Source organism: Macaca fascicularis, chromosome 10, assembly GCF_037993035.2.
Source record: "Macaca fascicularis isolate 582-1 chromosome 10, T2T-MFA8v1.1".
In the NCBI taxonomy this organism is placed as follows: Eukaryota; Metazoa; Chordata; class Mammalia; order Primates; family Cercopithecidae; genus Macaca; species Macaca fascicularis.
This window is the reverse complement of record NC_088384.1, coordinates 12222435-12248143: the sequence shown is the minus strand read 5'-3', so window position 1 is coordinate 12248143 and position 25709 is coordinate 12222435. Positions and strand designations below refer to the sequence as shown.

General features: G+C 52.4%; 1 protein-coding gene across 3 annotated transcripts in view; it reads left to right on the top strand.

Moving 5' to 3' along the window:
* The window catches only part of TAB1 (TGF-beta activated kinase 1 (MAP3K7) binding protein 1), a 35622-nt gene extending 11938 nt beyond the window's left edge, over positions 1-23684 (top strand). Inside the window, exons 2-11 of one of the 3 annotated variants that reach the window (XR_012418715.1) lie at positions 5781-5917; positions 6279-6432; positions 7556-7642; positions 8489-8627; positions 9828-9941; positions 10636-10747; positions 13129-13273; positions 18482-18643; positions 19809-19971; positions 21814-23684. Coding sequence is in view for 2 of the 3 variants with exons in the window: in XM_005567236.4 (XP_005567293.1) it covers positions 5781-5917; positions 6279-6432; positions 7556-7642; positions 8489-8627; positions 9828-9941; positions 10636-10747; positions 13129-13273; positions 18482-18704; positions 19809-19971; positions 21814-22021 (1482 nt within the window). In the remaining variant the exon portion in view is untranslated. Of the gene's footprint in view, positions 1-5654; positions 5918-6278; positions 6433-7555; positions 7643-8488; positions 8628-9827; positions 9942-10635; positions 10748-13128; positions 13274-18481; positions 18705-19808; positions 19972-21813 lie in introns of all 3 variants that reach the window. The other 2 variants (XM_005567236.4, XM_074003722.1) reach the window with 2 other exon arrangements.
* Positions 23685-25709: the final 2025 nt, after the last annotated feature.

Genomic DNA, 25709 nt, shown 5'->3' with positions numbered 1-25709 from the left:
TGCTCACTAGAGAGGCCACACTGGCCTTCTCGTGCTTCTGTAAACCTAGCTTGCTTTTATCCGTCTTAGGGTCTTTTTTTTTTTTTTTTTTTTTTTTTGAGACGGAGTCTCGCTTTGTCGCCCAGGCTGGAGTGCAGTGGCCGGATCTCAGCTCACTGCAAGCTCCGCCTCCCGGGTTTACGCCATTCTCCTGCCTCAGCCTCCCGAGTAGCTGGGACTACAGGCGCCCGCCACCTCGCCCGGCTAGTTTTTTGTATTTTTAGTAGAGACGGGGTTTCACCATATTAGCCAGAATGGTCTCGATCTCCTGACCTCGTGATCCGCCCATCTCGGCCTCCCAAAGTGCTGGGATTACAGGCTTGAGCCACCGCGCCCGGCCTATCTTAGGGTCTTTGCACATGCCGTTCCCTCTGCCCGGAAGGCTCCTTCTCTGCCTTCTAGATCACTGCCCCATAGTCATTCAGGTCTGGCTCAGAGGTCACCTCCCCAGAGAGGTCTGCTTTTCTGACCATTTCATCTAGAGGCCCCTCCGCCCGTCACGCTGTGTCCCTTTACCATGATGTTTTTTCTCCCTAGCACATAGCCCTGTCTGAGATTGCCTTGTTTATGATTGTATTGTGTGTTTGAATTCTCTCTCTCCCTAGAAGGGAAACTTCAAATAAGGAACCTCTCTGTTTTCTCTTCTGTGTCCCCGGTACCCAGAATACTGCCAGACTGTTGCAAATGCTCAGCAGGTATTCGTTGAAAGAATGTATGTAGTGATTTAATGTACTGTAATCACATAATATCATATATGGGTCCTGAAGACTAAGTTCCCATTTATGTTAAGAGAGACATTAATTTTGCTTTAAAATGAAACAGTTCAGTATTATAACTAGACCCAATTTTGTGTTGCTGCGAAGCCGTTTTTCTTCTTCTTTTTGAGACTGAGTCTCACTCTGTCACCCAGGCTGGAGTGCAGTGGCATGATCTCAGCTCACTGCAACCTCCACCTCCTGCATTCAAGCGATTCTCCTGCCTCAGCCTCCTGAGTAGTTGGGATTACAGGCACGCACCACCACGCCTGGCTAATTTTTGTATTTTTAGTAGAGACGGGATTTTGCCACATTGCCCAGGCTGGTCTCAAACTCCTGACCTCAAGTGATCCACCTGCCTCAGCCTCCCCAAGTGCTGGGATTACAGGCGTGAGTCACTGCGCCAGGCCAGCGGTTTTTCTTTTGGCGTTGCTTGAACTGAATGTGTTAAATTTAAGCCTGGTGTTATGAGGAGCTGAGCAGAATTCCAGGCCTATTGTTGCCGTTTCTACTTTTTTTTATTTTTTTATTTAGTCGTGACATACTTGGCTCAGCTAGCACTTATTGTCATTTCATCTCCCTTTTTTTTTTCATTTCCATTAGTAGGTTTTGGTTATAGTGTCTGTTTTCAAAGGCTATTGGAAGGCATTAGTAGCTTTTCAGACCTTGTGGTAAAATCGTGTTAATAAAAATAAATAAAAGTCACCTAATGAAGACATAAATAAGTGTAGAGACACACTATGTTAATGGATTAGAAGGCTCAACATGGTGACAATGTCTGTTTTCTCCAAATTGATCTGTAGATTTAAAACAGTTCCAATAAAAATCCCAACAAGACTTGTGGATATAAGCAAGCTGATTCTAAAATTTATATGAAAAGGCAAAGGAACTCAAATAGCCAAAACAATTTTGAAAAAGAGCAATAAGATTAGGAGACTCACAGTAGCCAATTTTAAGACTTACAGTAAAGCGACGGTAATCAAGAATGTAGTATTGGTGGAGGGGTAGACACACCGATCACAGGAACAGAAGAGAGTCTAGAAGTAGACGCACACAGTTCAATGGAGAAAAGCTAGTCTTTTCAACAAATGGTGTTGGAATGAGTGGATATCGGAATGAAAAAAAAAATGGACCTAAACCTCCTTCCTACCTTACACAGAAATTAATTCAAAATGGATCACAGATCTAAATGTAAAATGTAAAACTATAAAACTTTTAGGAAAAAACATAGGCACTCTTCGTGACCTGGGGCTGGACAGAGGGTTCAGAAACATGACTGCAAAAGCGTGAACCATGAAAGAGAAAAAATTGATTAAATGGACTTCATCTAAACTAAAACCTTTTGCTCTGCGAAAGACACTACTTGAGTGAATGAAATACTAAGTTACAAATAAAAAGAACTCCTAGAACACAATAGTTAAGAAAATAACGTAATTTAAAAACGGGGAAAAAACTTGCGTTTCGCCAGAGAGGATGAGTGCGTGCCAAATAAACATGAAAGATACTCAATGTCGTTAGCCGTTAGGAAGTGCAGATTAAAGCCACGATGAGATACCACTACCCACCTCTTAGAATATCTAAATTCAGAAAAAGAAAAAGACAATACCACATGGTGGCAAGGACGTGGAGCAGCCAAAACTCAGCATTGGAAATGCAAATGGTTCAGCCACTCTGGAAAACAGTTCGGCATGTTCCTATAAAGTTAAACATATACTTAGCACATGAGCCAGCCCTCTCACTCCTAGGTATTTACCCTGGATAAATGAAAAGTTACGTTCATACAAAAACCTGTACATGAATATTAATAGCACATTTCTTCGTAATTATAAGAAACGAAACAGCCCAAATGTCCTTCAGTGGATGAATGGATAGACAAACTATACTACATCCAAACAATGGTATGTTACTCTACAAAAGAGAGAAACAGACTATTGGTGCACACAAGCCAACAACTTGGATGAATCTTAGAGACATAATATTGAGTGAAAAAAGCCAGTCTCAGGTGATCATGTTTACTGCATCGTTTCTTATGTGACATTCTTTTTTTTTTTTTGGAGACAGAGTCTTACTCCGTCACCCAGGCTGGAGTGCAGTGGCGTGCAGTCTCGGCTCATGGCAACCTCTGCCTCTCGGGTTCAGGTGATTCTCGTGCCTCAGCCTCTTGAGTAGCTGGAATTACAGGTGTACGCCACCACGCCCGGCTGATTTTTGTACTTTTAGTAGAGACAGGGTTTCGCCACATTGGCCAGGCTGGTCTCAAATTCCTGACCTCAAGTGATCAGCCCCTCTTGGCTTCCCAAAGTGCTGGGATTACAGGCATTAGCCACCGCACCTGGCGTTTAATATGACATTCTTAAAAAGACAAAGCCATAGCAGTGGAAAATAGGTTGCCAGGGATTAGGGGAGGGAGTGTGTTGGGAGTGGAGCTGCCCTGTATCCTGAGAGAGGTGGTAGTTACACACATCTCTACATGTGTCAACATTCACAGATGTGCGTGCCTCAAAAGCCAGTTTTACTCCATGTTAATGTAAAAATAAAACAAACTCCCACACCCTGCAGAAGTTGCTCCAGGGTGCAAAATGTAGAACTGAAGCACCAAAATAGATAAATGCAGAATAAAACCAATTAAATGAAAAAAAAAAAGAAGTCACTCCTGTCGGTATATAACTAAACAGAAGCTACAATTTGCCACAAAAGCTAACCACAGGCTTTTTACATATCTGGTTGCAAAAGCCTGTTGAAGTGGTTTCCACATCCTTTCTGGAAGACTCAACAATAACTTGTAAGAAGCTGCCCACAGTATCTGTGTGTATTTTCTTTCTTTTTCAGATTATTCACTGTTGGCATATAGAAATGCTACTGATTTTTGCATGTTGATTTCATATCCTGCAACTTTTTTTTTTTTTTTTTTTTTGAGACTGAGTATCGCTCTGTCGCCCAGGCTGGAGTGCAGTGGCATGATCTCGACTCACTGCAAGCTCCGCCTCCCGGGTTCATGCCATTCTCCTGCCTCAGCCTCCCGAGTAGCTGGGACTACAGGTGCCCGCCACCGCGCCCGGCTAATTTTTTGTATTTTTAGTAAAGACGGGGTTTCACCGTGTTAGCCAGGATGGTCTCGATCTTCTGACCTCATGAACCACCTGCCTGGGCCTCCCAAAGTGCTGGGATTACAGGTGTGAGCCACTGCACCCGGCCCGTATCCTGCAACTTTACTGAATTTGTTTAATCAGTTCTAATAGTTTTTTGGTGGAGTATAGGTTTTTCCAAATGTAAGATTATATCATCTGCAAACAAGGATCATTTCACGTCTTCCTTGCCAATTTGGATGCCCTGTATTTCTTTCTCTTATCTGGTTGCTCTAGCTTGTGTTTGTTTAATATTTCAATAAAGCTTTCAATACTTTTTTCCTTTTTTTGAGACAGAATCTCACTCTTGTCACCCAGGCTAGAGTACAGTGGCATGATCTCGGTTCACTGCAATCTCCGGCTCCTGGGTTCAAGCAATTCTCCTGCCTCAGTCTCCCCAGTAGCTGGGATTACAGGCTTGCACTGCCATGCCTGGCTAATTTTTGTGTGTTTTTAACAGAGACAGAGTTGGGGTTTCACCAGGTTGGCCATGCTGGTCTCGAATTTCTGACATCAAATGGTCTGCCCACCTCAGCCTCCCAAAGTGCTGGGATTACAGGCGTGAGCCACTGCACCCAGCCAATACAAATTTTATTTTCCCCGAAATTGGACTGTGGTTCTCCCAGTTATTCCAGGTTGCTCTAGTTCTGCACGGTGGTCCTGGGAGTGCCACTGTGAACAAGGCGCAGTTCTCAGGTAGGAGGCCAGATTTGGGGCAAGCTTTCCGGGAGAGGCAGGGAATCGCACCTGGGCCTCGCGTCAAATCGCACCTGGGGCTTAAAAAATACGGATGCTCAGGAGGTATCCTAGGGAGATTTGGGAAATTCAGAAATTGCGTTTGGGCCGGGGCTGGGGCCAGGGCCTGGACCGCTGTGTGAGTGTGTTTCAAGCTCTGCAGTGATTATGCTGAACAGCCTGGTTTGAGATCCTGTGGGGTGGAATGGGCATTGCAGACAGGTAGGGGTGCTGGGACCAGGGTGCCGTTGGGGTACATGAGAGGGCCATCAGCCAATCCTGGGGAGGGTCATCCTGAAGGAAGACCTCCTGGAGGTGGTGACTTCTGAGCCAGAGAGTCCCAAAGGACCCAGGGAATTGCTAGGGAAGAAGAAGGGGGGTGTTCATGTGGAGGCAAAGAGCAGGGGATGGACAGGGCTGCAGGCATTCAAGACTGGGAGGGAAGGATGTGGCAGGGGAGATGGGAGAGGACTCTGGGGGTGGCATGAGGATGTCTTATAAACCAGCTCATAAACTCTGACTTAAAAGCCAGTCTCAGTTACTCTCCCTGGCACTTGGAGGTCCCAGTGCCAGAAGAGTGACTGAGACTAGCTTATAAGTTGGAGTTTCTCCAGGCTGGATCTTAGATCACCTGAAAGTATCACCCATGGGGAGCGGCTTGTGCTGCAGGTGTCCTGGGCCCTGCCCAGATCAGTCATTCTGAGGGTGGGGCCTGCAGCCTGCAGTGTTGGTAACCAGTGCTCAAGGGATTCCTTTCTGGTGTGCTTTTGGAGCCAGTGCAGTAAGAGGTGGGGTCCCCAGAGTTTCCTGCCTAGAGTCTGCGACATTTGTGTGTTTCACTAGGTTTCATAACAGCTCACTCCTGGAGGCCATTGCTGTGCCTTACATTTGGGAATGCTGGAGTCTTTCCGTTTTCCTGGGGAACCAGTTTGTAGATTAGCCATAAACACAGCAAACCCTTCTGCAGGTGTCTGTTCATACAAACATTATTGTTTTTCAGAAGGAAGTGGAACCCTCTGTGTAGGGCTGCGGGCCTGCTAGTTTTTTGTTGCAGAAGCGGCAGGTGAGGTGGGGTCTACCCTGCAGACGCGGTGGCACCTCACGGCTTCCTGGTGTCCTTCCCCAGGAGCAGCAGCCAAGCTGGACAGATGACCTGCCACTCTGCCACCTCTCTGGGGTTGGCTCAGCCTCCAACCGCAGCTACTCTGCTGATGGCAAGGGCACTGAGAGCCACCCGCCAGAGGACAGCTGGCTCAAGTTCAGGTGTGTGTGCCAGCGTTTCTGTGTTGGGCCCAGGGAGTTGGTTGGTTTGCAAGCAAGGAAAGACACCGACCTTGTAGCTTTCTCGTATGGGCTTGCCAGTGACATGTGGCCGGTGAGAGGCGGCCTCTGCTGCTGTCCTTTACACTGCTGGGCCTGCTCTGATGGGGTAGCATGAGCATGGGGTGGGGGGTATCCCAGAAGGTCATAGCCAGAGTGAAATGATGGCCAAAGCAGGGGACCCAAGAGGGCCCCTGAAGCTGCAGCTTCTGTAGCTTTAGCCTCCCCCAATTCCCTTCCCTTTCTCCCTCCACCTCCATGAGACCCTGGCCTCAGGCTTCCCTCTGCCCTCTCCCTCTTCCAGGAGTGAGAACAACTGCTTCCTGTATGGGGTCTTCAACGGCTACGATGGCAACCGGGTGACCAACTTTGTGGCCCAGCGGCTGTCCGCAGAGCTCCTACTGGGCCAGCTGAATGCCGAGCACGCCGAGGCCGACGTGCGGCGCGTGCTGCTGCAGGTAATGGTGCCGGGGCTGGCAGTGACCCAGCCACATCATGTCCCCCACCCCAGGGCTTGGGCCCTGCACCGCTAGCATGTTGCCAGGGTTGGTGTGAAGATCCCGCTGGCCCCTTCACCCCGGTAGAGGAACAGCTCCCAGCGAAGGCCCCCCCAAACCCAACAGGAGTCCAGGACCAGCCAGTGAGCAGCAGGCCTTCAATGGCTGGCAGGGGAGGTAATGCTGGAGACGGGGGGCATTTAGGGATGTGAGCTTGGAGAGAAGTGTGAGGTGGGAACAGGGCAAGGCCTGGTAGAAATGGGGTCATTTAGAGCTACCCCTTTCTTTCCTGTGTGGTCAGGTGCTCAGCCTCCAGGTGCAGGAGGCATCCCTGGGCGTTCAGGAAAGACCTTGCCTCCCGCTTCTAAGGGGCTGCTGCCCTAGTTGTCTGGTTCCACGTTTCTGCTTGTGCTGTTGGGAGCTTTCCTCCCGGCATCTCCTTTCAGGAGCATGTCTCAGGCCCATGTTAGATGAGAGGGTGGGCTTCTGTTCCTGCAGAACAGTGGTGCCAGCCTTTTCCTGCCCTTCACAGCCTCAGGCTCCATTGCCAGTGATTCTCAGCAGATCTCACACTGGGGAGAAGGTGTCAGTGTCACTAGTCTCCTGGGGCCAGCAGGGTTTGACAGAAGGCTCCCAGGAAGAAGTTGTAGTAATCATATGAGCTGTCATAGGCCTGGCAGTTTCTCTGAGCAGGTGCCTTGCTGAGTGCCAGGGTGTACTGTCTTACCTCAGCCCCGGAACAACACTTAACCTCCATTGTGTGAGAGTGAGGGGGCCAGAGGTCACACCAGCCGGGCCTATGCCAAGCCTTTGCTCTTAGCTTCCGCACTGTCTCCTGCCCCAGCCCTCTGCAGGGCGCACACCCGTGCAGGGCTGAAGGGCTTTGTCAAAGACAGTGATCTCCAGGAAGCAGCTGGTGCCTTGCAGTGCTGGGCCAGAGGCAGGACTGTCACGTGGAAAGCCCCATCACACGAGGACCTGCAGTGAATACAGCGAACCTGTTGCTATTATGAATAGAGGGCATTTTAGCACCAGTGACAGTGGTGTTTTGAACCAGCCTTTGCCCTGTCCTGTGTCCCTCTAGGCCTTCGATGTGGTAGAGAGGAGCTTCCTGGAGTCCATTGATGATGCCTTGGCTGAGAAGGCAAGCCTCCAGTCGCAACTGCCAGAGGTAATTTCCCCAGCTGACACCCAGGGGAGTCAAGTCCAGGCCCAGCTTTTCAGGGAGCGTGGACTCATCTACTTTGTCTTGACATTACTGGGCCAGAGCAGCAGGAGTTAGGGAGGGAGCAGTTCCTGATGGGGGACCCTGGTGGGTGGCCACAGATGAGGGACCTCACTGCCCTGCTGTGGGCAGCTGCACATTGAAGCTCAGCAGTGGCTGGGCAGTGGTGGGCATGAGAAAGGGCTTTTCCCAGTCGTTTAACCTGAATGGGTCCCCACCCTTGTCACCCACCTGCTCACATCGCCCACTGCCACCTGGAGCGCTGACCTCCGTGCTGTGAGTTAGGTCATCTCCAGCTTTCCTGGAGGAACCTCGCCCTGGAACTGCAGAGCAGGCTTCATCCTGGCTGTGCCGTGGACCATCTGTCTGTCTGTCCTCCGGGCCCTCGGATCTTTGCTCTTAAGAATAGAGAGGGAGGCCGGGTGCAGTGGCTCAAGCCTGTAATCCCAGCACTTTGGGAGGCCGAGACGGGCGGATCACGAGGTCAGGAGATCGAGACCATCCTGGCTAACACGGTGAAACCCCGTCTCTACTAAAAAATACAAAAAAAAAACTAGCCGGGCGAGGTGGCGGGCGCCTGTAGTCCCAGCTACTCGGGAGGCTGAGCCAGGAGAATGGCGGGAACCCGGGAGGCGGAGCTTGCAGTGAGCTGAGATCTGGCCACAGCACTCCAGCCTGGGCGACAGAGCGAGACTCCGTCTCAAAAAAAAAAAAAAAAAAGAATAGAGAGGGAGAGGCTGGGAGGATGGTCCAGAGTTCCGTCCTGCCCTGACCCTCTGCTGACGGTTTTAGGGGGTGCCCCAGCACCAGCTGCCTCCTCAGTATCAGAAGATCCTTGAGAGACTCAAGACGCTGGAGAGGGAAATTTCGGGAGGGGCCATGGCTGTTGTGGCGGTCCTTCTCAACAACAAGCTCTACGTCGCCAATGTCGGTGAGCCCCCTCTTGTCCCAGGGCGGGGAGGGCTGGGGAGAGGTCAGCCACAGGGGCTGGTGCGCTATTTGACAATCTGCTTTCCAGAGACTTCACGCACTTTAAAGCCAGTCTCCTGGAACCGTTTGGGTATGTCCCTCTCCACAGTGATGCCTCAGTCCCAGCTGGAAGGGAGAAGGGACGGGATGGGAGGCAGGCGTCCTGGCCTTTAGTCCCTATTCTGCTTCTTAACTCGTTCTGGGCGAGTCGGGGCCGCTGCTTCTGGAAGAGGTTACCTGGCCATGACAAACCAACCAGCATTCCCATGAACAGCTGCGAGATGGGGCTAGGTGACAGGGGCATTGGGGTTTGTGAGAAGCCAGACAGGTAGGTGCAGGTTACAGTAGAAGGAACTCTGTGGAGGCCGGGCGCGGTGGCTCAAGCCTGTAATCCCAGCACTTTGGGAGGCCGAGACGGGCGGATCACGAGGTCAGGAGATCGAGACCATCCTGGCTAACACGGTGAAACCCCGTCTCTACTAAAAAATACAAAAAAAACTAGCCGGGCGAGGTGGCGGGCGCCTGTAGTCCCAGCTACTCGGGAGGCTGAGGCAGGAGAATGGCGTAAACCCGGGAGGCGGAGCTTGCAGTGAGCTGAGATCCGGCCACTGCACTCCAGCCTGGGAGACAGAGCGAAACTCCGCCTCAAAAAAAAAAAAAAAAAAAAAAAAGAACTCTGTGGAGACCCCTCTGATGATACTGCCTTTTTTTTTAATACTCTAGTGGAAAATTTTCCACAATATAGAACAATAGAGTGACTGATATGATATTTAATGAACATTCATGTGCCTATCGCCAACTCCAGCAGTTATCAGCTGTGGCCAGCCACCTTTTACCTGTGGCCTTTTGTCCCCACGTTCGCTATTTTGAAGCAAACACCAGTCACTGTCATGTTATCTGTAAATATTTCAGTCTGTATCTTTAGAGAAGAGTTCTGTTTTATAAGATCATAATCCTGTGATTACACTGAAAAAGTTAAACCCAATTCCTTTGTATCATCAACTGTCCCTAACTGGTGACTCACCCCGTTGGTCTGAGCCTGTTTTGCCCATTTCAGGTATTTCCACGTGTGAGATGCCTGCCTTTTCCCTCTGTGCCTTCTCAGTATGTCCTATTTCTCTCTGTGCGTGGTCTTTGCTTAGCTGTTCACAATCCGCCACAGGTACAAACCGTGCACTCTTATGTAAATCGACAGTGGATGGGTTGCAGGTGACACAGCTGAACGTGGACCACACCACAGAGAACGAGGATGAGCTCTTCCGCCTTTCGCAGCTGGGTAAGTGGGGAGAATACCTGGCCGAGGGGTGAGTGGGAGTGGAAGCTGATCCCTGTGGGCTCACCCTTCACCTGCCTTTGGTAGAGAGGCGTGTGGTAGAGGGGCTGCAACCTTGGGCTCCCTGGCCAGTCTGCCTGGGGTTCAATCCCAGCTCTGCTGCTTACTGGTTGGTGACTGGAACTTACTTAAGTTTTCTGTGCCTCCGTTCCCCCCGACCCTGTGTAATAAGGATAATAGTAACCTGCCCCGGGATGCTAGGAGGATTCAGAGTTAGTGCATGTGAAACTCTTCCTGGAGTGCCTGGCACACAGGAGGCATTTACTGTTGCTGATGGAGACTGAAAGAGGCCAAAGAAGTCCAGGGAGCCCAGCTGCTGCCAAGCTGCTCCTTCCCTTCCCAGTGAGCTCCAGGCAGATGTGGGGCACACGGGATGGGCAGGGAGATGGCAGGCAAGCTGCTCCGTGCTGGGTGGTGCCTGGAGGAGGGGCTCTGAGTGAGGCATGTTGTGATGGGCGTGGGGACTGAGGACACCAGGGACTTTGGGTCAGCTGCTCTCCCAAGAGTCCTGGTGTTGTCTTCATTTCCTATTCAGTGGGTCCTTATTGCCTTCTTCCCATGGCTGTGTCTCTGTCCCCTTCTTTTTGTTCCTCTTTGTGAACAAGGAGCAGGATTATTGCATTGTTTCCCTCCATAGGCTTGGACGCCGGGAAGATCAAGCAGGTGGGGATCATCTGTGGGCAGGAGAGCACCCGGCGGATCGGGGATTACAAGGTCAAATATGGCTACACGGACATTGACCTTCTCAGGTAGGTGCCAGCCCAGCTGTCCCTTGTGCTTGAAAGAACAGAAGGTACTAGGAAGGCCAAGATGGGAGGATTGATTGTGCCGGGAGGTCGAGGCTACAGTGAGGCATGATCATGCCACTGTACTCCAGCCTGGGCAACAGAGCAAGACCCTGTCTCAAAAAAAAAAAAAAAGGTCCAGAAGGCCTGGGGCAGACGCACACTATAGACCCCAGTAACAGATGTACAGTCAAAGTAGTTCAGAGCCCAAGCAGACTCTTTCTTCCTCCCAGAGAGGTTGGTTTGGGGCAGGTTAGGCCCAGCAGGCCAGGAGTTGGGTACTGTAGAGACGAGGGGTGGAGTTGAGGAGCTGGGGCAAAGCTGAGGCAACTAGTGCCACAAGGGAGGCAGGCGAAGCCAGAGTTGGCATGGGATGGACGGACCAGGCCTGTTGGTCCGTGCCGCCCATGACTGCAGCAGAGGTGTGAGATGAATTGTGTATTTCCCTCTGAGGACACGTCCTCTGGGTGTCATCCCAGTGCTCATGGCAGCACAATGGGCAGTCATCATCATGAGGCTGAGCCCGTGCAGAGCTCTGGGCGTAACTTCTTTTATGTATTTCCTACTCAGGCTCCCTGAGGCAGTCACTGCCATCACCCTAGAGCCATTTTCATAAGAGGAAACTGAGGCATGGAGTTACCAGACAGCCCACCCTGGTCATGGGGTTGAACTCAGGCAGCCTGAATTTGGAATATGTGTCCTTAACCACCCGGTAACCTGTATGTGAAGTGTTGGTTGGGGAGATAGGCACGTCCACTTGCATGATGCAAACACGGCATTTAATGTCATGGCTGTTCCCAAAGCCAGAGTTCCCATCAGCAGAGGCCAGTCCTCATGGCCTAGAAAGTGCACGTTAGAACTCCTTGCCCTCACGCAGTCTAGGCAATTGAGTTTCGAATGTTTGTCCCTAATTTGTGGGGTCCTGTTTCCTTTATTGGAAAGTACATCCATTGTATAAAACGCTTCAGACAGTGCTGGGGCCTGTACAGGGAAAGGAAGTCTTCCTGCCCCAAGCTCCAGAACTCGCTGCCTCACACCCTCGCCAGAGACTGCTAGTTTCTTGTGTCTCCTGCTCCAAAATTTGGCCACATGCACGTATACACACACGGGGTGTGTGTGTGTGTGTGTGTGTGTGTGTGTGTGTGTGTGTGTGTGGTGTGTGTGTGTGTGTGTCTGTGTGTGTGTGTGTGTGGTGTGCGTGTGTGTGTGTCTGTGTGTGTGTGTGTGTCTGTGTGTGTGTGTGTGTCTGTCTGTGTGTGTGTGTGTCTGTGTGTGTGTGTGTCTGTGTGTGTGTCTCTGTGTGTGTGTGTGTGTGTGTCTGTGTGTGTGTTTGTGTGTCTGTGTGTGTGTGTGTGTGTGTGTGTCTGTGTGTGTGTGTGTGTGTGTGTCTGTGTGTGTGTGTGTGTGTGTGTGTGTGTGTGTGGTCTGTGTGTGTGTGTGTGATGTGTGTGTGTGTGTGTGTGTGTCTGTGTGTGTGTGTGTGTGTGTGTCTGTGTGTGTCTGTGTGTGTGTGTGTGTCTGTGTGTGTGTGTGTGTGTGTGTGTGTGTGATGTGGGCCAAGGAGCCCGCATCCTTTTCAGAACACCCAGGTGCTGGTGTGTCCTGCCCCTCCCTCTTTTCCTTTTTTTTAAACCCTAAGGTATAATTGACATACACAAAGCTGTGCATATTTCATGCATACAACTTGATGAGTTTGGAGATACGTTTACACACCCCTCACTAAAGGTACCCATCTCTTCATTCTGCTCACCTGCAGTTAGGCTGGTGTCATTCTGTGTAATGACAGCTCTCAGGACCCAGCCTTGGTTGACGGACCCTCAGGAAGTTCTTAGACTCCGCTCTTCTGGCTGGTGTTGCCAGCACCTCCTCATGTGCTTACCTCCATGTGCACACACGTGTACTGGCATGTAATGACTCTGACCCCAGTCACTGAAGGATCCCTGTACACGTGGAGAGTATCTCGGGTCTCAGCCACCTGTTTTGGAAAAGCCCAAATGATAGCAAGAGGCGTGGGCTCCCAGGGATAACCCCTCCCTCTTGCTATCCCATGCCCTGCCCTGCCACCACCAGGCCCTGTGAACAGGATGTATGGAACAGGCCAGAGTCGGGCATTCAACCTTTGTCATCCTGACCTTAGCTGCCTGCCAGTTTTTATGGCCCTCCAAGCTTTATTTTAGCAGCTGCTATAAGAAGATGGGTCTATTTTTCTGACCTTCTCTTTCTCTCTTTTCCTCTTGTCAGGTTGTGTGTTTTATTTTACATTCTGGGCATAGATTCTCAGCAGAATCAGCATCCACCTGGGTGCTGTTCCAAGCAAAGCTCTTGCTTCCACTCTCTCCCCATAGTGCCGCCAAGTCCAAACCAATCATCGCAGAGCCAGAAATCCACGGGGCACAGCCACTGGATGGGGTGACGGGCTTCCTGGTGCTGATGTCAGAGGGGCTGTACAAGGCCCTAGAGGCAGCCCATGGGCCTGGGCAGGCCAACCAGGTGAGTTGGGTCCAGCCAAGCCCACAGCTGGCGAGCGTGGCTGGCTTGCACGGCGATGTGCTCACCCTGCCTTCTAGAGCTGTGATTCTCAGAGGCCATCACCAGACATCCCTGGGTTCAAAGCTGGGGGAAGGAGAATCCCAGAGCTCTAAAAACACCCATCCCACTCAAAAACTTGACTCATTTTAGGCTTGAAGCAGTGTTAGTCCCCAGAGCCTGAGCAAGGCCTGAAGGGACGAGGGGGAGATGGATGTGAATTGCCATGGGCACAGCATTACTGTGGGACGGCCAGGAAGGGGCCAGGGCCAGGAAGAGAGCACAGAAAGAGATGTGGCCTGCTGCACAGAGCTGTGGCTGCAGAGTCCCTCCCACACCCATCACTTCCTGCCAAGGGTCTGGCGGCTTTACTGCCCTCCCTGAGTGGCAGACAATTTACAGTTTGCTTCTCATTTCTTTTTTGTTTGTTTCTTTGTTTTTTGAGACAAGAGTCTCACTCTGTCACCCAGGCTGGAGTACAGTGGCATGATCTCGGCTCACTGCAATCCCTGCCTCCCGGGTTCAAGCAATTCTCTGCCTCAGCCTCCCAAGTAGCTGGGATTACAGGTGTCTGCCACCACGCCCGGCTAATTTTTGTTTTTGTTTTTGTTTTGAGACGGAATCTCTCTCTGTTGCCCAGGCTGGAGTGCAGTGGTGCAATTTCGGCTTACTGTAAGCTCCGCCTCCTGAGTTCACGCATTCTCTTGCCTCAGCCTCCCGAGTAGCTGGGACTACAGGCGCCCGCCACCACGCCTGGCTAATTTTTTTGTATTTTTAGTAGAGATGGGGTTTCACCATGTTAGCCAGGATGGTCTCGATCTCCTTACCTCATGATCTGCCCACCTCAGCCTCCCGAAGTGCTGGGATTACAGACATGAGCCACTGCGCCTGGCCAATTTTTGTATTTTTAGTAGAAATGGTTTCACCATGTTGGCCAGGCTGGTCTCAAACTCCTGACCTCATGATCCACCCACCTTGGCTTCTCAAAGTGCTGGGATTACAGGCGTGAGCCACTACACCTGGCAGTTCACTTCTCGTTTCTACAGTGGGGATGGTAACATCTACCTTTGTGAGATCGCAGTGAGGTTAGGCATGGTAAACATAGGCCCTCAGCTAGGGGGCTGCTTATTTTTCTTACACCTTGGAGTCACCAAAGTGTGACTTCAAGACAGTCATGTTAGGGATGATCTCAAAGGAAAACTGCCTTTCCCTGACCTTCTTGGGTTGCTGACTGGCTAAGATAAGTTTAGTTTGTGTTCCTCCTCCTGTCTGTGATTCTTGTAGGAAGATAACCTTTTCTGCTTTGACTTTTTTTTTTTAAGACTCGCCGTGTCACCCAGACTGGAGTGCAGTGGTGTGATCACGGCTCACTGCACCCTCAACCTTCTGAGTTGAACCGATCCTCCAGCCTTAGCCTCCTGAGTAGCTGGATCTATAGGTGTGTGCCACCACACCTGGCTAATTTTGGTTGTTTTTTGTTTTGTTTTGTTTTGTTTTTTTGGTAGAGACAGGGTCTCACTGTATTGCCCAGGTTAATCTCAAACTCCTGGTCTCAAGCGATCCTCCTACCTTGGCCTCCCAGGATGCTGGGGTTATAGGCATGAGCCACTGTGCCCAGCCTGCTTTATCATTTTTAATTAAAAGTCATGTATTGACCGGGCACGGTGGCTCATGCCTGTAATCCTAGCACTTTGGGAAGCTGAGGCAGGTGGATCACTTGAGGTCAGGAGTTCGAGACCAGCCTGGCCAACATAGTGAAACCCCATCTCTACTAAAAATACAAAAATTAGCCGGGCATGGTGGCAGGCGCTTGTAATCCCAGCCACTTGGGAGACTGAGGCAGGAGCATCACTTAAACCTGGGAGGCGGAGGTAGCAGTGAGCCGAGATTGTGCCATTGCACTCCAGCCTGGGCAACAGAGCAAGACTCCTCAATCAATCAATCAATATCATGAGGAAAAAGTCTTCTTTAAAATGTGTAAATTTTTATTTCAATAGCTTTTGAGGTACCAGTATTTTTTGTTATAGGGATGAATTATGTAGTGGTGAATTCTGAGATTTTAGTGCACCAGTTATTCAAGTAATGTACACTGTAACTAATGTATGGTGTTTTATCCCTAGCACCCCTGCCACCCTCCCACCTTGAGTCTCTAAAGTTCCATTGTATCACTCTGTGTGCCTGTGCATACTCATCATTTAGCTCCCACTTATAAGTGAGAACGTACAGTTTGTGGTTTTCCACTCCTGTGTTACTTAGAATAATGGCCTTCATCTCCATCCAAGTTCCTGCAAAAGACATTCTTTCTTTCCTTTTACTGGCTAAGTAGTATTCCATAGTTTATAAATACAATTTCTTTATCTGCTCATTAGTCAGTGGCCACTTAGGCTGGTTCCACATCTTTGCAATTGTGAATTGTGCTGCTATAAACATATGTGTGCAAGTATCTTTTTCATATAATGACTTGTTTTCCTTTGGGTAGATGCCCAGTAGTGGATTGCTGGATTGGATGCAGATTTACTTCAAAAAAGTCTCAAGTGCCTAACTATCCCCCGGTCCCGGTCCCTGTGTTCTGATTTCTTTTTTTTTTGAGATGGAGTGTTGCTCTGTTGGCCAAGCTGGAGTGCAGTGGTGCAATCTCGGCTCACTGTAACCTCCGCCTCCTAGGTTCAAGTGATTCTCCTGCCTCAGCCTCCTGAGTAGCTGGGAGGGACTACAGGCATGTGCCACCACCACACCCGGCTAATTTTTGTATTTTTAGTAGAGATGGGGTTTTGCCATGTTGGCCAGGCTGGTCTTGAACTCCTAACCTCAGATGATCCACCTGCCTCGGCCTTCGAATGTTCTGGGATTACAGGTGTTAGCCACCACGCCCAGCCTGTGTTCTGATTTCTTCACCTGTTATATAAGCTTACCATTCCTTCCAGTAGCCTTATAACATAGAGGGACAGGGGCTTACTTCCACGTAGAATAGGGAATTGGGGGTTTATAGAGTTCAGAGTCTTGCTGGAGGTGATGTTGCTGCTTAGTGATGAAACTGAGCCCACCAGGACCAGGTGCAGGCCATTTCCTATTACCTGCCCCTGCCCTCCTACCCCTGCCCAAAAGAAACTTTACGATGGTGCAAAAGTGATACATATTCAGTGGGAACCGTGCTCCAATACCCCTACAACCATTCTGTTTTTCACTGTTAATACAGTACTCAATAAATTACATGAGATTTGGCTGGGTGTGGTGGCTCACGCCTGTAATCCCAGCACTTTGGGAGGCCGAGGCGGGCAGATCACTTTAGGTCAGGAGTTTGAGACCACCCTGGCCAACATGGTGAAACACCATCTCTACTAAAAATACAACAACAACAAAAAATTATCTGGTGCATAGTGACACACACCTGTAATCCCAGCTACTCAGGAGGTTGAGGCGGGAGAATTGTTTGAACCTGGGAGACAGAAACTTGCCGTGAGCCAAGATCATACCACTGCACTCCAGCCTGGGCAACAGAGTGAGACTCTGTCTCAAAAAACAAACAAACAAAACAATTACATGAGATTCAACATTTTCTTATATATTAATAAAATAGACTTTGTATTAGATGATTTTGCCCAGCCGTAGGCTAATAGAAGTGTTCTAAGCACATTTTAAGGTAGGCTAGGCTAAGTGCTGATGTTCAGTAGGTTAGGTGCATTAAATGCTTTTTCAACTTACGATATTTTGATCCTTTTTTTTTTTTTTTTTTTTTTTTTGAGACGGAGTCTTGCTCTGTCGCCCAGGCTGGAGTGCAGTGGCCGGATCTCAGCTCACTGCAAGCTCCGCCTCCCGGGTTCACGCCATTCTCCTGTCTCAGCCTCCCGAGTAGCTGGGACTATAGGCGCTCGCCACCTCGCCCGGCTAGTTTTTTTGTATTTTTTAGTAGAGACGGGGTTTCACCGTGTTAGCCAGGATGGTCTCGATCTCCTGACCTCGTGATCCGCCCGTCTCGGCCTCCCAAAGTGCTGGGATTACAGGCTTGAGCCACCGCGCCCGGCCTTTTTTTTTTTTTTGAGACAGTCTTGCTCTGTTGGCCAGGCTAGAGTGCAGTGTCAGAGTCTCAGCTCACTGCAACCTCCGTCTCCCGGGCTCAAGCAATTCTCCTGCCTCAGCCTCCCAAGTAGCTGGGATTAACAGGCATGTGCCACCATGCCTGGCTAATTTTTGTATTTTTAGTAGAGACCAGGTTTCACCATGTTGGCCAGGCTGGTCTCGATCTCGACCTCAGGTAATCCGCCCACCTCAGCCTCCCAAAGTGCTGGGATTACAGGTGTGAGTCACTGCGCCTGGTCAACTTACGATATTTTCAACTTACAGTGGGTTTGTCAGGACATAGCCCCATCCTAAATTGAGGAACATCTGTATACTGGACAGGGACTTTTCTTATGTCAGGGACCCTGTTTTCATTCTGTATCCCCAGTTCCTGGCAAAATCCTAGCACGTATAACATTGCCTACAACAAGTTTGTTCCAGGAAAGAGTGTTTCATAATAATGACACTTGCTACTGGGCTTTTTTTTTTTTTTTTTTGAGATGAAGTCTCGCTCTTGTTCCCCAGGCTGGAGTGCAAGTGGTGCTATCTCGGCTCACTGCAACCTTCGCCTCCTGGGTTCAAGTGATTCTCCTGCCTCAACCTCCTGAGTAGCTGGGATTGCAGGCACCTGCCACCACACCCAGCTAATTTTTGTATTTTTAGTAGGGACGGGGTTTCACCATGTTGAGCAGGCTGGTCTCGAACTCCTGACCTCCGGCGATCTGCCTGCCTTGGCCTCCCAAAGTGCTGGGATTACAGGCGTGAGCCACTGTGCCTGGCAGGTACTGGGCTTTTTAGTGGCTGACAGAGTGCTCTCACAGCATTGTTAGTTAATCCTCATATTCACCCAGTGAGATGGATGTTCTCCCCATCCTAGAGGTGCGCACCCAACAATCAGAGCAGTCACAAGGGCACACACTTCCTAATGAGAAAGTTCCAGAAGGATTATCCTGAATACCTTGAAAGGCTCAGATTTCAAACTTGGCTGGCAGGCACTTCCTTCACCTGCTGCGCTATTGACCGCTAAATCTCCTGATTTTAGGCTCTGAGATTATGGCCCACGCCCCCTAGGCCACACTCCGTTCCTTACCAGGTTCTTCCTCCCCCCTCCCCCAGGAGATTGCTGCAATGATTGACACTGAGTTTGCCAAGCAGACCTCCCTGGACGCCGTGGCCCAGGCCGTGGTGGACCGGGTGAAGCGCATCCACAGCGACACCTTCGCCAGCGGTGGGGAGCGTGCCAGGTTCTGCCCCCGGCATGAGGACATGACCCTGCTGGTGAGGAACTTTGGCTACCCACTGGGTGAAATGAGCCAGCCCACACCGAGCCCGGCCCCAGGTACGTGTGCTGTACAGACAGGCAGTGCCTGGGGATGCCATCTAGGGGCCAGAGGTGGGTGCAGAGCCCCCGAGGCTGCTTGAAACGGAGATGGCGTCAGGGGGCCTGGCTCTCAGTGGCTCTAATTCAGGTTCTCTGACTTTCAGCCTGTCTGAGCTGCATGTTGATTTTTGCTTTTTTGTCTGTTAAATGGAGGTTAATACCACCTGCCCCGGCAACCTCCCAGAACCTGAGTGCACCAGCAAGCAATTCACAGAGCCCTGAAGCCCCATAGTAGAGATGATGGCCACCACTGATTGAGTGCCTACCATGTGCCAGGCGCACAGCCTGCATTATTCCCTTCGGTCCTCATGGGTAACCCTAAAGACAGGCGGTACCCCTGTTTTCCAGAGGGGGAATCCGAGGCTGAAGAATGAAGAGACCTGGAAGAGATGAGGCATGTGGACAAATGGTCAGGCCCCAGGGCCTGTCTGTCCCTGGGCTGCACTGGAGCAGGGCAGGGAGAAGGACGTTTTGCTTTCTACCTATGTCATTCTTCAAGTTCTCAGGAGAAGAGGCGGCTGCTTTCTCCCGTGCTCCCCGCAGTGCTGCTCAGCACTAAGACCTTCGGTTCCCGAGGGCTGCATTTCTTTTTCTTTGTTTTAAACAAGCAAACCTTAGATAAAGCTCAGGCATCCACAGACAGATTTGTTCTCCCATGGACACCAGGGTTATTGAAGTTTCTTTGGCCGTTGTTATTGCAACCATATTTTTATTGGGTCAGCCTCAACTGGGAGCAAACTTATCCTCTGGATTAAAGCATCCGTGGGAAGCCAGGCAGTAACCCTTTCCTTGAGGCAACTTGAGCACCAGCAGGCTTTACTGCTAGCTTTATTGCTACAAGGAGTTCTCAGCCCAGCCTGGAAGAGTCTCTGCCAAGGGACACTCCTCCTGAACTGTCCCAAGGGGCAGGGGGCCGCTCTGGGCTTGGGGAGCCAGGCATGGCCACCACCTACACTCAGCCCTCAGGCACCACCCCATCAGGCCATGGGAGCAGCTTTGCCCCTGTTAACCCGGGTGTCTCCTCAGCCACTGCCTGAGGCCCCCACTCTCTTCCTCCCAAAGCTGCAGGGGGACGAGTGTACCCTGTGTCTGTGCCATACTCCAGTGCCCAGAGCACCAGCAAGACCAGCGTGACCCTCTCCCTTGTCATGCCCTCCCAGGGCCAGATGGTCAATGGGGCTCACAGCGCTTCCACCCTGGATGAAGCCACCCCGACCCTCACCAAGTAAGTCCCTCCCCCACTTAGCCACCCCGAGCCCTGTCCCCCCATGGGTGCCCTGTGGCACCGGGACAGAAATGACCATGGGGCCAAGGGTTGTGGATAAGATGCCCTGGGGTCTGGAAGTCCCCAGCTCCATGCCTGGTGAGGGAGGTCTCCCTAGAAACTGAGGCAGGTGGGGTTTTCGGTCAGGTGGCTGATGGTCCCAGCCTACTTCTCGTATTTTCTTGTGGGCCGGTCTGCTGGTTTCAGTCAGTGGAAGGTTCTCTTTTCATTCCCCACCTGGGTGTGATGTGGGGTGGCTTCCTGTGATATGGGGTGACTTCCCTTGGTGTCCTTGCTTGGGGACATTGGCCTGTACTGGCTTGTCAGAGCCCGTGCTTTCTGGCTAATGTGCTTAAGTTTAGCTTTGAAGTGAGTTCTGTGGTTTCTGGGCAGGGGGCGAGGTAGAGACAGCAGCCTGAGGGGGTTGCAGCTAGGCCCCGTCCAGCCGCAGACCTGCCTGAGTACACCCCACCCCCTTCCCTTCCGTAGAATGTGCACCCCCCACACCAGGGGACCCAGATCTGGTTTCCACATTCCAGCCCTGCATGGAATGATAGAGATGCCACACCCAGCCCACTCTGAGGATGGAGTGTGCAGGATGTGGCCAATTAGAAAGGCCCTGGAGTGGGGTGGGTGGCCTGTTTACCTCTGCCTCATCAGGGGGCCTTCCTTTCCCTCTGCCTGTGAGTCGTGGATGCTGCGACTACTGCCACAGGGCTAGAAAGGCCTGCCAGACCGAGCAAGCTCCGTGGGCTTCCTGAGTGCAGTAGGGGTGGCCTATCCAGTACCCCTGCCGGGCTGCTTGGAGGAGTCCTCCAGCTGTGTCCACAAAGCAGAGTGGGACTGCTGTGGCCCTAGACAAGGCAGGACAACCCGCCCTCCTCCGCTGCCTATGTTCCTCACTCCCTTCAGCGTCTGAGCCATGGTAGTTGGTCCCACCATGGGCTAGCCCTCTGCTGGTGCTGGGCAGCGCTAACAGGCAGTTCCAGCTGTGACTTAAAGTGGGTGCCTGTCCCCACCCAGCTGATGAGAAGAGAGTGAAGGGGAGGGGGCGAAGGAAGGTTTTCTAGAAGACACCTTGCCCGCCCTGCTGAGTAGGGCCTGGGTTGGGAAGGGTTTAGAGAGATGGTAATGGACAGTCGGTGGCTCAGCTGCACCTGGGGAACTTCCTGTGATGGCGGGAGTGCTCGCATGGGTGCTGTCCTGTCACCGCGTCTCCAGCACTTGTGGCTATTAGACACTTGAACTGAGTGTTCCATTTTCTTTTTTTTTTTTTTTTTCTTTGAGACAGAGTTTCACTCTTGTTGCCCAGGGCGGAGTGCAATGGCAAAATCTTGGCCCACTGCAACCTCTGCCTCCCAGGTTCAAGCAATTCTCCTGCCTCAGCCTCCCAAGCAGCTGGGATTACAGGTGCGTGCCACCACGCACAGCTAAATCTTTTTCTATTTTTAGTAGAGATGGGGTTTCACCGTGTTGGCCAGGCTGGCCTCGAACTCCTAACCTCAGGTGATCCACCCTGCCTTGGCCTCCCAAAGTGCTGGGATTACAGGCATGAGCCACTGCGCCTGGCCCATTTTCTTTACCTTTAGTTCATTTAAGTAGCCACATGCAGCTGGTGCTTCAAAACTTGACTTTTTATCTCTTCCTAAGAGCATCTGGCTGGGCCAGCTCTTATGGTTGCCTCTGCCAGAAAGGCCTGTGGCCCAAGGGGGTGGTAGAGGCAGGGGCCATTCTATCCCCACACTGCCCCAGCCCCCTTGACCTGACTGCTTCTGATTGACTCCCTCTCCTCTTGTCCCGCAGCCAAAGCCCGACCTTAACCCTGCAGTCCACCAACACGCACACGCAGAGCAGCAGCTCCAGCTCCGACGGGGGCCTCTTCCGCTCCCGGCCCGCCCACTCGCTCCCGCCTGGCGAGGATGGCCGTGTTGAGCCCTACGTGGACTTTGCTGAGTTTTACCGCCTCTGGAGCGTGGACCATGGCGAGCAGAGCGTGGTGACGGCACCATAGGGCAGCCGGGGAATGCAGCCCAAGCAGGGCCTGGTGTGGGGCAGGACAGGGTCCAGCCTTTTCCTAACATCTGCCTGTGCCACAGCGGCCAGCAGGCACCTCGTCCTCAGCCCGCAGCAGACTCTATCTCATGGCTCTCCGGGCAATAGAGGGTGTGAGTGCAGCCTGGACCTGTGGTTCACACCTTGTTACCACACAGGAAGCTGAAGGCCACTTCCTCGCAGGTGGCCTCAGCCAGGACCATCACCCTTTCTCAGAGCAGAGGGCCAGGTGTAGAAGCCGCAGCAGTCCTGCAAGCCGCCCGAGCCTTCCCAGCAGCCTCCTGCAGAGCAGGAAGAAGCGCACTGTGAACCCTGAGTGTCGCAGGCCCAGTAGACCCTGCTGTCCCAAGCCCACCCCTCCTCCCACCATCACCTCCCTCACCTCGGAACAGTAGCCCCCCGCTTCTCCAGCCTCTCGGCCCTGTGCTCTTACATCCAGAGTGGAACCCAGGCTGGTGCCCACGTCTGTCCCTGGGCCCCATCCCTGGTCCTGCCTTGGTTGTGTCATCTGTGGTAAACGTTCGGGAGGACCAGGGCAGCATCCGGGACCTGGGATGGCCACAGAAGGGGCAGGCCAGGTGGAAAGGAGCCAGGGGGAAGTGGTCTAAGAGACCTGGAGCTGCCAGAGGAGGGCAGCCTGGGCCTCCCCCGAGCCGGGCATGCGGGAGAGGTGGGGACTGGACCTGGCAGACTGAGGCGGGGGCTGCTCTTGTCAGGCCTGAGCCAGGGTGAGCCGGTGTCGCCTTGCGTTTTCCTTCTGGTGCTGCGAAGACCATAGGCTGGCAGGCGGCTGCGATGAACTGTCTTTACCACTGATGAGGGTCCTCTACCGGCTGAGGGTAGCAAGCAGGGGTTGTGAGTCAGGCTGGGGGACTCGTTTGAAAGAAAGAAGAGTGGAAAATGGTTCCAGGAGGGAAGAGGTTCTTTGAGACACACTACCCTGGGAGGCGCAGGAGAAGGGTCGGCCCGGCCCGGCCCTGGGCCAGAGTTAAGACTATTTCACACAGGTTCTCTGCCTTCAGTGGGGAGGGGGTGCCACCAGGGCTGTCGGCCAGGATTGCCACTCCTGTTTCAGAGGAGGAAGCAGGCTGAGAGAATTGCACCTTGGCCAAGCCACACAATCAGTGGGGCAGTCAGAGCTCAGACCTGAGCCATTCAGTCAGTGTCCAGGGACCCCCGGATTCTCCACGCCCTCCCCAGCTCCCAGTCTCGCTGCCCGCCATGTCCCAGACCAGCCCACCAGCGACTGGCCACTGTTGCACAGCCTCCAGGGTGCTTGGTCTCTGCAAAGTCAAAGGCCTGACCGCTCTGTGACCCAGGAATCCATTTTCCTGCGGCAGAGCAGGGCCTGGTGTGGAACCAGGGAGCTGCGGGAATCCACAGCAGAAATGGAAGAAAAACAGGTCTCAGCCCAGGATCCTCACTCACTCCCCCACCCCCCACTTTGAAGCCATCTCTATTCTGCAGGTGAGAGGATTTAAAGTCAGTCACAAAGGCTTGGGAACAAAAGGAATTCTCTTCCAAGCATGCCTCTGTGGTGCTGTTTGGTCTCTAGAAACAGGGTCACTTTTTTAATGCAGTAAAGAAGTAATAAATGGTGGCATTACACATTGTGATATTAATAGTGCTGTTGCTCATGTTTCCTGTAACTCGCAGCGGCCCGGGGAGGTGGACGCCTCCCCTCTTCACTGCCCTGGAGGTTCAAGAACTCCGCTCACCAGGCTGCTAAGTGGCAGGGCTGGGATTTGAACCCAGGCCTTCTGGCTGCATTCCACGCTGCCACCCGCACAGCCCAGGGGAAACATGGCTTGCCTGTTACCTCCCAGGCCCACTCTCAGGCCCAGATGTGTTCATGCACATCTGGGGGGGGTGACAGGGTTTTCCCTGCTGCAGGCCAAGCCCTGTGGCCCATGACCAGTGGCAGGGCTGTGGTGCCAGTTCCACTCTTGCTGAGAGGGAGCCTAGAGTCTTGGTGTGTGAGTGGTGCTGTAGCCACCCAGTGCTCAGGTCACCAGGGTGAGGCCTTGCCCTCTTGCCGGCTAGTTTGCTTTATTGGGTTTTGCTTTGGAGAAGGATCTTCTATAAATCCCAGTCCATAGAGCACTTCATTCTGCTTTCTGGGACTTAAGAACTCATCCCTCTAAGAAGAGCCTCTGCAACAGAAACCGAAAGAGTGCATCTGCCTAGGAACAAAGCCACGCTCTGTCTGGTGTGGTCAGAGGGTCCCGGATGTCCCCCCCTCCGCTCTGCTGGGCAGGGACTGTGCCTGCAGAGCTTCCTTCCAGGATCTGTCCTTCTCAGCCTCCCCAGCCGAGCCGCCAGGGGTCCTGAGGACCTCTATGGCCCCTGAACACTCCTGGAGCTGTGGTATCAGCCCTGTCACCCGAGAGAGACATGGTGAATAACGGAGGCACAGACAGGTTCAGGCACAGTCCTGGCCACAAGTGGCCACCATGCAACTCTAGGCCCCAGGCCTCTCCCAGCACCTGCTCTGCCCTAAGTGTGTGGGGCCAGGTGCTGCACTGTTGGCTTTGTGTCCCCTGTCCCCAGCCTTGGTGTTACTTACTGCACTTGAACCTGTCTCCTGGAGGGAAATGAAGGTGAGAGGGACGCTGTTTCAGCCAAGAGGGGAAGCTCGGGAGTGGATTTGAGGACTTAAGGGACCAGGAGTCAAGGTAAGAAAAGTGAACAGCACAGCCAGGCGGAGCTGTGCAGTCCTGGGCGAGAGTCACTATCCGCATCCCCATGTGGCATCTGACACAAGGCGGGCCAACATGGCCCTCTCCAGCCTGTCTGCCTCCCATAGCCTCCATGGGGAAAGGCCTGAGGTAGGATCAGATGGAACCAGAGAAACCCATCCCCCACCCACTGCCCCTACCCACTCGTTCCTTAAAGACATCAGTCTCGGCCAGGTGCCATGGCTCATGCCTGTAATCCCAGCACTTTGGGAGGCTGAGGCAGGCGGATCATGAGGTCAGGAGATCGAGACTATCCTGGCTAACACGGTGAAACTCCGTCTCTACTAAAAATATAAAAAATTAGCCGGGCGTGGTGGCGGGCACCTGTAGTCCCAGCTACTCGGGAGGCTGAGGCAGGAGAATAGCGTAAACCCAGGAGGCGGAGCTCGCGGTGAGCCAAGATAGTGCCACTGCACTCCAGAGCCTGGGCAACAGAGCGAGATTCTGTCTCAAAAAACAAACATCAGTCTCTCCCAAAACCCAGCTAGGTCCCTGGCTCCACGGAGGTCCTAGCCCTCAGAAATCCCATTGTCCCGGGACAGGGGCAGGTGGGCTGGGGGCGCCACAGCACCTGTGAGCCATCTTCACTAGGAGTTATACCGTCCTGGTCTGGTCCTCTCATTCTCTCATGAGCCAGGAGCTGGCGGCAGAGCCAGGAGCAGAGCTTCAGAGCAGGCTCCCCATGATGCCCATGTCAGAGTGTTTCTGCCATTGGCAGTGGGGGCAGCAGGGCCCGTATGGAGTGACTCCAGGCTGCTCAGACATCAAAGAGAAAAGCACCCAATTGTGCTGTTTGTGGGGCTAGTTCCTTCTTGTCCTTCAGGTCTTAGCACAGATGCCCCCTCTGGAGAGAGCCATTCCCTGACCCCTTACCCCGCCACCCACTGCCCGTCTCCCTGTTGTTTCCTC